Source organism: Delphinapterus leucas, chromosome 9 (genome assembly GCF_059928025.1).
Source record: "Delphinapterus leucas isolate spDelLeu-1000000601 "Yukka" chromosome 9, BTC_Dleu_Yukka2, whole genome shotgun sequence".
NCBI lineage: Eukaryota > Metazoa > Chordata > Mammalia > Artiodactyla > Monodontidae > Delphinapterus > Delphinapterus leucas.
The window spans coordinates 57,192,129-57,204,549 of NC_143137.1; the positions used below are offsets into that span (position 1 = coordinate 57,192,129).

The 12,421-nt window shown below is 39.6% G+C and overlaps 1 protein-coding gene across 1 annotated transcript; it reads left to right on the forward strand.

Moving 5' to 3' along the window:
* The first annotated feature begins 5,391 nt into the window (after nucleotides 1-5,391).
* On the forward strand, nucleotides 5,392-10,265 carry GNG11 (G protein subunit gamma 11). The gene is made up of 2 exons (XM_022586082.3): nucleotides 5,392-5,905; nucleotides 9,837-10,265. The coding sequence occupies exons 1-2, from the start codon at nucleotides 5,810-5,812 to the stop codon at nucleotides 9,960-9,962; spliced, it is 222 nt and encodes a 73-aa protein (XP_022441790.1). The 5' UTR covers nucleotides 5,392-5,809; the 3' UTR covers nucleotides 9,963-10,265.
* Nucleotides 10,266-12,421: the final 2,156 nt, after the last annotated feature.

Here is a 12,421-nt window from a genome sequence, read left to right on the forward strand (position 1 = left end):
CTTTTTTTCTGCAGCAGTGTAAGGGCAAGATGATAGAATGATAGCCATCACCTGCATCACCTTCCTAATCAGTTTCCTCCCGGCATCTTAACTGAGTTTTCATAAGCCAAATTTCACTACCTTTGTGCTAATGACTAAGAGATAACTTGCCTATGCTTCTGTAACAAATGACAAGTGTAAAATACCACAACTCGGAAACTATTTTTGTTGTTAGTGTCTCTTTGTTGCTATCCCACATTTACAGTGCTGTTTTTGGATACATTAGTAATCAGAATACTCACAAATGTTAATTGATTGTCATCCTTTTAAAAACAAGATAAGGGCTTCCCTGGTGGTGCGGTGGTTGAGAGTCCGCCTGCCGATGCGGGGGACACGGGTTCGTGCCCCGGTCCGGGAAGATCCCACATGCCGCGGAGCGGCTGGGCCCGAGAGCCATGGCCGCGGAGCCTGTGCTCCGCAAAGGGAAAGGCCACAACAGTGAGAGGCCCGCGTACAGCAAAAAAAAAAAAAAAAAAAACCAATATAAGAGTTATCTATGATTGGGCCTGGAAGGGAATCTAAAGGTCGTCTCAGGTTTAGCTCCTAGCACAGTGCCCTCCTACTCTGGCCAGAGTAAATGTTCAGCAAAGATCTATTGACACTTGTCCAACCCCTTCATCTTGGAGTGGAGAAAATCGAGGATCAGAGAAATGAATTGGCAAATTTCTCAGGGCCAGATTCTGGATCTCTGGAAGAATCACTAGCAACACACTCCAACACATATCAAACTGTTACTGAGTCTAAGCGCATACTGCTTGCCGCACGACAGGCCAATAATCAAGAGATGAGTTCTTCGGGAAACAACTCTATTCAGAAAGCCAGCAAACTAAAAAAGATGGTGGGCTTGTGTCCCAAAGAACCATCTTGCCTGAGTTAGAATTCTGGCTTCTTTTATACTAAAAGGGGAGGGAGTAAAGTCAAACCTTTCCTGGTTCCCATCAGCCTCTGGAGGGGATGTATTCATTTCTTCCTCCCTGCCATCGTTCACAGGTGGGCCTGGTCAGAATGTTTCCTGTGAGCTAAACAAAGGTATTTTAGCTAAATGCATATTACCTAGGAGGCAGGGTTCCCAAATATGGGCCATTATGTATAATTTAAGCTTATAGGCAATATCCCTTTAGTGATTAACTTGTAATAGAATACAAAAGATTCTTCCCTATTACAAAACATGCTTTGTGTATTAAGGGATTCCAAGATAAACTACAGGAGTCTCATCTTTTTTCCTCAGGAGAAGCTTTTTTCCCCTGTGTAAAATTACAGAAACCCTCTCCACCCTTACCCCCAGCACTCCCTATCTCCCTTTCCCACTCTAATTTTCGTCCATAATACCCACCACCTTCTAGCATCCTATATGTTTTATCTATTTGTTTGTTTAATTGTTGTCTGTCTCTAGGAGCTTTTTCCATGTGCCATTTAATGTTTATTAAGTGTTCAATATATCTTTTTTTTTCTGATTAAAAAAATATGAAGTCTTGGCTTTGGCATTTAGTAACATGTATAGTCCTAACAACATCTCTACCTTTCATCTAACAACTGGAAATAGATTTGGGAGCCAGAAGATGCTACATTAAAACCCTGACTCATCCACTTTATAGCTGAGATCTTCAGATAAGTAATTTCAACACTTGAACTTTGTAAAATGGATTAAGGTGGATCCTTATGTGACTATATAAAATCATTTAGATAGGAGATAAACATATAGAAAAAAAGTAATAAATGTCTTCTATTATTATAAAACCTTTAGACTTCCTGTAGTCAACAGACTTAACTATTAAATAATCCCTGACGTGCCACCTCATTTTCTCACCTGGATTTAGTCATACTGAGCTCTCCACCCGAAATGTCCCTCCACTCCATCTCATTTCAGCCTTTTGAAATCCTACCCTTCTTCTGAGGCTGACTAAAAACTATCTCAGTCTCTCATTCCATTCCCAGCGTATATCTCTTAAGTCATTTAACATTACTTTGCTTTCTCTTACTCTAATTTATATGGTTGTCTTAGTATCAATGCTATACTGTAAATTTCCCAAGTCAGAAAGTGTTCATCTGAAACTGCCATATCAACTAATAAATTGTCTCTACAATTTAATTAACTTAATAAGTGTTCAATTAAAAGCAGGCAAGGGAGGTATTTTTTATATTGGATAACTCAGAATTCTCATTGGCTTAACTAATGATTAAATCAACCATAGGGTAAAATTCCTGTTGCTTAAAAATACAGATTGTCAGCAGAAATTTGAATAAGATAAAAATTATAGGAAAGATGGTCCAGGAAGAAGGTAATAAAATCAGAATGTCCCTCAGCCTACACAGCTACAACTGGCAGTCAGTGACTCTGGGTTTTTTTCAGAAGTTGTTACTCCAGGGCCACCAGTGTACATATAGGTGAGTTTAAACTTCAGCAAGAAAAAAAAAAAAAAAAACGCTCACTGTTATTTTAATTTGGATTGATTTGATTTTAGCCCAATTTCAAAATAAGGCTAATTTCAGACTTCCTAAATTCTTAAAAGAATATATTGCCACAAGGAAGACAGTAAACTGAGTAATGAAAAAGACCAATTATATGCAGTAGAAATTAAACTCTTATATGGACCGAATTGGTAAATCATTTTGATACGATGAATTGTAAGTAATTGTTAATGAAAATTGGAACATCAGACCTGGTCATCTTGTGATTTCCTATTATTTTTATCTGGAAACGGAATCTTATAATAAATTGAACCAATATCAAATGAACCGAGTGCATCAAATGTGGGTTAAATATTTCCCTTAAAGAAACAATCATTTTCATGGCCTAAACAGTCACCATTTACTTTATAAATTTTAGAAGAGCAGAATTTGGGAGGTAACCTAGTTTTATTTATACTACAGCACAGAGGCAGAAGGGATCTATGTCTTGAAAAACTCACAAGATAAAATAAAACCAGAACCCTGCTTTTTTGAGCTCATGTTATATTAAATCAACTCCAATAAAATTAACCTCAACATTTGCTTATAGACTTTTCTTTACATGGATTTTTAACAGCATACTTAATACATTAGAAAAATAGTCAAAGAGCTTTCCCTTTCTTTACATGCCAAGGTAAATATGTCATAGTCTTTGCTCTTTTATACTTTAAAAGTGAAAATAACCACATGGTTAAGTTTTTTTTTTAATTTAGCAGATTCTTTAAAACATTTGTCAAGAGACAGTGGGCTAATAAAGGTTCATTTCTGATTACATCTGTCATCTTCATTGCAGAATGGTTTCTACACATACTATTTTGTAAAGTAACTTCATTAGAGGTAATATGTACAATATAAGTAAAAAGTTAACACAATTGGATACAACTAATAATGGATTTTAACATTTGTTTATCCAAAATATTTTGCTGATGAAATATGTCTTCGAGAATACACGAGAAGTTGCTTACCATGGTTGCCCCCAGGAGGTGAAGTAGTGCTTAGGAATAGGGAGCTACATACTCTTGTATTTTGTTTTTTTGTTTTTTAAAGAAAAAAGTACCCATCATTTTACCATTTAAAACCAAACAACAGCAAAATGTTTTTCAGTGCCATGTGATCATGAGATGTCAGCATTTCCCAACTCAGTTTAATCAATTTACTTAATATGATATTATTAGCATGTGAATTATTTGATAAGAATAAATTTTTAAAATTATACTAATATGTATTTCATTTCTAATTTAAGTCTCATAATACTGTGGAAGAAGTTAAAGAACCATTTAAAGAACCATTATGGATTTATAAATATCACTGCATGCAACTAGATGATTTCACAGGGAAGAAATTTCAAGGCCAAAATAACTCTATTCTTATGATTTGGAACAGACGAACATTTATTTACTTAACCAACTTATTTAATCTGGGTGCTGAACTTATTTAATTCAGGCCACATTAACTTACTTTCACTAACTTATTTAAGCTAGTTTTAACCAACCTTTTAAATTTAAGCAATGGGGAAATTAAAAAAAAAAAATCAGTTCTGGAAACAGATGTGAGCTTTTTGTCTTGGCTCACTGCTTGCTAACAGGGAAAACTCCTGCAGCTGATCCAAGTTTTTTGAGCCTGGGAGATCCTGGAATGTGTGGTATTTCAAATACAGAAAATGAAGCTCCTAAATATTTTTCTTTGTGAAAGTGATGTGTCAGATGTAGATACATAAATACAATTAGAAATGAAATTCACCTTAGCTAATTCACCCCTCCCCTACCCCATGACATATCTCACAAACTAGAAAACCAAAATCCGGGAAGAAATAAGTGACTTTTCTAGTGATGGCCAGTGGCAGAGCAGGGACTGCAACCCATGAGTACTCATCAAGGGGCTCATTGTTCTTTTCATTCTAATATATTTATTGAGGATAAGTGGGTGGAGCCTGGTGAGGAATTATGAGCAAACAAAAACCTCTGCTTACAAAACAGGGAATGGCTATGGTGTCTAAGGCCGAATACCCTGAAATATTCAGTTACTGCCTCTACTCAACTTGAATTTGACTCTATAGGCAGGAGGTAATCTCTGGGGAGAAAGGAATATGTATCTGACTGCTTGGGATACTTTATTTTTTCTTCCTACATGCTTTATTTTTCTTCTAGTCTTTTGAGCATCATTAACAACATTTTAGATAGTCAAAGGGAAACCTTGTATTGCATGCAAACGTTTGTCACATCAGACATTGTTCCTGGCTTCACAAAGTAGCAGCTAGATGCATGTTGCTTTCCAGAAAGTGGAGTAACCAATACTAAGCGAATCCACTGCAAACATCCAGGAAGATGCTTGAGCCAGGAATTCAAAACCCTCGGTGTCAAGTGTCACCCAAACCTTGACAGATGGGGAATGGAGAAATACTTTCTGGTAAGAACTTCAAGATTTCTGCTTCTGTCTTTTCTAGGATCATCCGCTTATACTTCGAACATTATAAAACATTCCCCTGAAGAAAGAATAAAACTCTGTTGTTGAGGATGACAATTTATTAATGTCAGAAAATGGCCGTGCGAGTTATAAACAATATTCACATCCCGATGCCTTTTTTATTCCAAAACTTGTTAATCCACTTCAGGCATTTAACAGACTGGGTGTGTATACATCAACAGATGTGATGGGCGTTTCTGTGATTACAGCTCAGTTTCATTTTCCTCTTAGGCCTTTTCTTAAGCGTCCACATTTCCCACAGTAAACATGTATGTAGCTGGAGGAAAGTTACATGCTGTATATTTTTGAAACTCTTGGAGAAGTGAAGGGCCGTTATTTCCTGCCGGCTAGTGTCCTCCTTTTCTTGCTTCACAAACAAAACCCGGATGTGACTTGGGGGGAAAAAAATGGAACAAAAAGTAAAACTTTTGTTGTTTCTCCAGGAAAGTGGGCTCGCTCAACTCCAACCCTTTGGCCCCAGCCCAGGCCGGTCTCCCGCGGGCGTGGCAGGGTCGGGAGCCGGGGCGGGCCCGGCCAGCATCCCCGCGGGAGACCGCACAGCGCAGCGCGCAGCCTCTCTGCGTCCTTGGGCCCCCTCGCAAATTCAACCCTCCCCGGGCTCCCGGGGGCAGGCCTCCTGGGGTTGTGGAGATCTGAGAAAAAGAGCAGGGGTTTTAAGATCCTGGGACGCTAGGCAGGGCTGGCGTGAGGGGAAGTTGTCGGGGCGCTGGGGGAGGCTGTCACCTCCTGCGCTGGCCGGGTGCGCAGGCAACGTAGTTAGTTCGGGGCGCGCCCTGGTTTGCGGCACGTCCAGCCGCCCCCCTTCCACAGCTGTCCCTGCGCGCAGTCTGGGGCGAAAATGCCGGCCCTTCACATCGAAGATTTGCCAGAAAAGGAAAAGCTGAAGATGGAAGTTGAGCAACTTCGCAAAGAAGTCAAGTTGCAGAGACAACAGGTAAGTTGGATGTCCCAGAATATTTCCTTCTCTGAAATGAACCAAAGTCAGCTTTTCCTAGTTTGTTGCAGTAAAACAGTTTTTGGCTCGGGGGCTGGGGGGGTGGGGGTTGGGGTTTTGTTTTGGGTTTTTGTTTTTGGTTTTTTTTCCTTTTTTCTGCAGCTTCTTTTGAAGAAGGGCTTTGGTGGTGCTTGGGAACTGCCAGCTGATGTGGGGAAATCACAGGAGGTAAAGGAGGGAGCAAGGATCTCATGAGTAATTTTAAAGCCAAATGTTTGAGAATGAGGGGAACAGACAAGAAATTCTGCCTGCTGTTAGTTGGTTTTAAAAACTACTCAAGCTGTAGGGAAAAGGCAGATGGCTACTTAGTTCCTTGATCTTTTTCATAATGGGAAAGAACGGTATTTTAAAAAAATCACAATGTAAGTCTTGAATTACCTAGTTTTGAGTTTCTTCAGGGCTCTCTAGGAAGTGTGTGATGAACAGTCCCCTGGGGCTTGGGAGCAAAACATTACAGTATCTATCTTTATTTATTTGTAAATCTCATCCCTTTATAATTTCCACTTTATGGTTTGTAAGTATGTGCAATGAACTAATACCTATACAGTAGTATCTGTATTTATTTATGAACAAATAATTATACTGCATACAAAAGTTCTTTTTTGTGATCATGATTAGAAATTTTAGAGACCACTGAAGTGGATTACAAATTCTGTTAGAACATATGTCCCAGTGTTCAGAAGTCTCCACTGAAATTTGTTGGAGACTTTGTAATTTTTACTTTAAGTTTTTACTGGGAATACAGACCTTCGTTTCTTCCCTTTTTCCTCAATCAGGCAACCTGTAGTCCAGGAATAGGTTTTTGGATAGATAATTTTTTAAGGGAAAAATAGTCCTGTCTCCCCAACAAGAAACATAGTCCCTTCTCCCCAGCAAGAAAAATTTAAACTGATTTTATTTCTCTATGGTCTAATACTAGAAAAAGGTAAGGAAAAAATGGAAAGGAAGTAGGTATGGTTAATACGTTCACTTACCTTCCTGCTCTAGTTATGGTAAATCTGTTCATAACAAGAGTCTTGTTACTCAGAAGGCACATTTTGAGTGATGTTTGGAATGTGCAGGCTTTTTTGTGTTTTACTCTTTATACATTTCTTTTCTCAAATTTAATCTGTAACTTCCAAATCCCTAGTCTTCCAGGATTTTGAAGTTCACAGTCCTTTTTGTACATGTTGAAAGTTTCTGTGACTTATTAATACTGCTGTGTTTAAAGGAAAAACCAAAGTTACAGGACCCAGTGCATAGGATTGTTTTTTGAAACTTTAAGGGATCCATTTTGTGGATGGCAAAGCCCACAGTTTGGCATCTGTTGATCACTTAGATTTTTTTCACGCATTGAACCTCAGAGGTTACAAATTAAACAGAGTTGCATATATTGAAGTAAAGCATTGTCTGTGCCAAGTTGAAATATCTTAATTTGGTATCACTATACAGAACATATAGGGAAAAAAAGAGACAAGTGTCTTCCAGTTATCAAGCTTCAAATTAGAAATTGGGCAGGGGCCTGGATGCAGCTGACTGTGTGGAAGTTAAAGGTATCATTCATTAGCCTTTCCTCCCTGCCAGCTCCCTCCACTCCTTAGGACACACCCTGCTGGATTGGCTTTCCAGTTCCAGAAACCCCAAGTCTGTGCCAGAGGGAGAGAAAACTTCAGGGATAACCTTAGAGGGTAGAGGGAGAGGCATCTACGTCCTAATAATAAGATTCCAGCATTTTATTATGCACTTTGAATTATAGAGTCTTAGTGCTAGAAAAACATTATGGCTCTTAGAGATCATTCAACCCACTCACTTTTAAGGATTAAAAAACCTGAATCCTGAGGAGGCTAACCAGCCTTTTATTTAAGACCCCAGAGATAATGATAGAGCAGTTATTAAAACACTCAAACACGTATCTTCTTGATGCCCAGTCCACTATTTTGTCAATAAATTGTTCACTTCTGAGCTGTGTACTCTGCTCAGGCCAAGGATACAAAATTCACAGGCTGAATTCTGGCTCTAGCTAGTTGTTGTTCAAACATATCCTCTTGACTGTGGAAGGAAATGCATCAGAGAAGTCATTATTCACTTCTGGAGGTTACACATCTTTTTGGAAACCTAATGAAGAAGCCTCTCTAAGAACAGATACAATTTGGGGAAACATGAGTCTTATCCACAAATGTCTCTGTGGCCACAGAGCCCAGCTTATGGACACTTACATCATCACCTCTGAGAATTCACTTAAAATGCCCGCACAATGAATGTCAGCAATGATTGACAGCAAATGTTACCTGAGAGAATGGTACTTGTAAAGATTTGTAAAGATTTTATTTTGCCACATTTTAACTGTATCACCTAGGCCTCCACCCTGACGTGCCAAGAATCTTTGAGGTGTGGGAGTAAAACACTAAATTTTTTATTTTTAAAAAATTTTAATTGTGGTATAATAGACATGAAACATTATGCTAATTTTAGACACATAACATAGTGATTTGATATGTGTATATATTGCAAAATGATATATTTTTGGCTAGTTTAGAATCTCATCTTTTAATAATTTCTAGTTTATATTTTATGATTATACATGATGTATTAACACAGTAGTAACTGCACTTAGGTATAAGTAAATAATTATGTACATTTTGGGATACATATGCAAACATTTTTTAGTGATCAACATTAAAACAGTTTGAAGATTACTAATCTAGATTACAAAATCAATGGGAACATTTGCCTAGTTTTAAGAGGACTCCACTGGAATTTTCTGGAACTTCTCTAATTTTTACTTCTAATTTCTTACTACTAATGCAGGCCTTCATTAAGACAGTAATCCTTTTTTTCTTTCTTTCTTGTTTATTCCCCTCCCTTTTTTAAAATCAGTCTTACAAACTGTCTCTTTTGAATGGAGTTTCTGAAGAAACTATTCAATCCTTCCTCCATTCAGAAAAAGTTTAAACTACTTACATAAACACAAGCCTCAGATAAGTCTACTAAGCCTCCGGTAAGTCTTTTCTTATGATCAATTCTGAGCAGAAACATGGGGTGGGGATGGGGGTGACTTTTGGACAACATTAGCCTCTCCGGAGTCAGACTTTCTCCAGTGCTTCTATCATTTTATGAAATTGCAGAACCTGGCACATACCCAGTAAGTGAGACTTTTTGCAGGTCACACCCCAAAACATTTGGGGAGTATCTACTATTGCATCTGTTCATTAGCATGCAAAATTGAAAGTGGAGTATGTTTCAGTTCCTAAAATATGGTGGACACGTCATAATTGTATTTCAGCAGAGGAAGGAAATCATGAGGCATAGTGGATAGAAAATGCTGGTGGTAATTTTTTTTCTTTCAGCAGCTTTATTGGAGTATAATTGCTTTACAATGGTGTGTTAGTTTCTGCTGTATAACAAAGTGAATCAGCTATACATATATCCCCATATCTCCTCCCTCTTGTGTCTCCCTCCCACCCTCCCTATCCCACCCCTCTAGGTGGTCACAAAGCACCGAGCTGATCTCCCTGTGCTATGCGGCTGCTTCCTACTAGCTATCTATTTTACATTTGGTAGTGTATATATGTCCATGCCACTCTCTCACTTGGTCCCAGTTTACCCTTCCCCCTCCCCGTGTCCTCAAGTCCATTTGGAGGCAATTTTTTTAATACAGTGACTTTCAAACTTTTTTGACCCTGACCATAGTAAGAAATATATTTTACATAGACTGTATCATTCATATATATTATATAGGCTCTGTGCTGTACTCTAATATTTTTATTCTATTCTATTTCATTTAAAAACTTCTGGTTGTACCCAATTATATTAATTTCACTGAAGGGTGGTGACAAAGTTTGAACAATCCTGACCTGATGCATTCTTTCTTTCCTTTCTTTTTCTCCTTAAGGTGTCTAAATGTTCTGAAGAAATAAAGAACTATATTGAAGAACGTTCTGGAGAAGATCCTCTGGTGAAAGGAATTCCAGAAGACAAGAATCCCTTTAAAGAAAAAGGCAGCTGCATTATTTCATAAATAACTCTGGGGAGAAACTTCCTCCTCAGTGGAAGAAGTAGTTTGTTGTAGTTTTCTGAAATAAAACCGACGTGCCTTTTAAAGAAGGAACAACAAAATTTAAAGGAGACTTTCTTAAGTGCTCACAGAGATATGGTTTTGTCTGAAAGCTATGTGCTTCTCATCTTGCGCACTACACACCCCTTTTAAGAGGACAGAGAGTATCAAATGTACGATTATGGGAATAAGGACATCACTTGTGCATGACTCACCTCTTTCAGTATATTGCTTGATGCCTCAAATAAAGTTTTCTCTGGAAAATGAGTGTGGGCGATTTAAGAAGTTGTTTTGGGGGATTTTTTTTGTTTGGTTGGTTTTTGTGCATTACCTTTTATACTTCTCCCATAACATTTTGGGTGTTTGGGACCTGTATCTAAAGATTAGGTGGTTTGATAAATCAGGTCTCAGATCCAGCTCTCTCTGCTTCAAATCTCAGGAGGTTTACAGCACTGAGTTCTGACTCCTGGAATGTTTTCATCTAACATTAACTATTAGGGAACTGAGTGAGTAGAGTACCTAAAGTTGATGGAGTCAGATTATTTGAGTCAGGAACCAGGCCAAGCCACGTCTACACTAGCACTTCCCGGTTTATCGTCATACAGATTTTGTTCAGAGTGTTTCTACGATAGTGGCCTGGAGAAAAGGAGTGGGCTGGGAATCAGGAGGACCCCCTGGGGGCCAGCGCTGGTCTGTCCTCCCGCAGGGAGCTGCATCTCCAACGTGATTGCCAGGCCTTGGCGTGGCGACCCTCCAGTTCTGTGGCATTGGGCACTGGCACAGATGCTTAGCTCTGCGCCTATGCCTACCAGCCTCTTCCAGCAGGCCCGGGCCAAGCTCGCCTCCTTTATTTCTCCAAAGGGACAAATTAACCTTTTGCCACTTTCTAAAATTAGCTTGCCTTATTTCTCATTGCTTCGTTGGAATTCTTCATGTATTCTGGCCACTCATCCTTTGCTGGTGAAAGGTGTTGTGAATACTTTCTCCCGATTCACAGCTTAACTTTTCACCATGGGATCCTAGCTACAGAAGTTTTAGCCTGAGGATGCAGCACGCCAAAGTATATGGCCTGGCCCCAAAGATATCTCAGAAAAGCTGTGGACCAAGATTGTAAGGGTTCTGCTGGGTATGTAGGTGTGGAATGTATGGTCAGGCCACTCAAGATGGCTGTTCCCTTGCTCTGTGTACATCCGCTGCCAGACCAGGGCCTGCTTCACCTACACCCTATGCAGGGTACTGACTGACCTTCCTATGTCCTTGCCCCAGGCCCCAGCTGGTGATTGTTATCAGCAAAGGGGTTGTGAGGGGCGTGCCCCTCTACTGGTTTCCCTGGTAACTAATGAGCCGGCCTGACGTCAATTCCCCTATAACTGGTAACCTCTCCCAGCACACCCTCCACCAGCCCCTCCCCACACGCCCTTCCCCGGAGGGAAGATTCCTGCAGTCGCGTCCTGCCTGCAGTCCGCAGTATCCGGTGAGGTGTCACTCCGGGACCTTGCTTCAGACGTGTAAGCTCCCCCGTTCTTTAAATCATTGATGTCTCTGTTGCTGGAAAAAAACAAACAAAAAAACCGACAACAAAGTATATGGCCTGCTCAAGTCTTTCATGAAGGCACCGGCAGCACGACCTCAAAGAAACGGACCTTTCTTCCTTTCTTTGAGCATTTTTGCCCTCTCCCTCTGTTTTTTTGGATGCAAATTGCGCCAGGTTAAAGTGAAAAGAAAGACAAGCAAAACCGTGACAGGTTAGCTCCAGCTGAAATGGGTTTAGTTACTAACTTGCTCTGCAATTTTCAGTGTGGCATGGAAGCCCAGGTTTCTCCTCAAGGAGGCCTTTTCTCCTGCTTATATGCATAGGTGTACCTTATTAAACCAGAGAGGTGCCAGTGACCTCTAGTAGCTTCCTAAAGTATATCAGCATCCTGCTTCCGAAATTACCTTCCTTCCCCTCTCAGAGAAGGAACAAGATACCCCAGGCCTTTGAAAGAGCAGGTTATAGCAAACCAAGAGCTGGAACGATTTCCTTCCGTTTCTTGCGTTTTTTCCAAGTGTTGACGTCAATTGGGATTACTGGGAGCCCAGGGATAATTTTATCACAAAGCATGATCAACTCCATGGTAGAGTTTAAAAAAGTAAAGATATTTTTTCCAACAACCATAGAACAATTAGTATTGGGGATGTATTGCTATTATTAGTTATTTAACATTTAAAGTGGCATGGGATTAGTACCTTGGTGCTTGAAAAGTTTTACTTTAATGAGCTGTTTCATTTCTTTCAAGTCATAAGGTTTTCTTCTGTTGTATAGGGAAGCAAACATCTGGTATTCTGGTTATTGGGAAGATAGGTCAAATCATTTGTTTCCTTCAGGGAGGGCCAAGTCAGCACCTGTATCCCCTAACTCCTTGAGAGTTGTGGATTACAAG

Coding starts and splice junctions, on each gene's coding strand:
- GNG11 (XM_022586082.3), top strand. CDS start 5,810: ATGCCGGCCCTTCACATCGAAGATTTGCCAGAAAAGGAAAAGCTGAAG. Junction 5,906..9,836: donor TCAAGTTGCAGAGACAACAG/GTAAGTTGGATG, acceptor TTTCTCCTTAAG/GTGTCTAAATGTTCTGAAGA.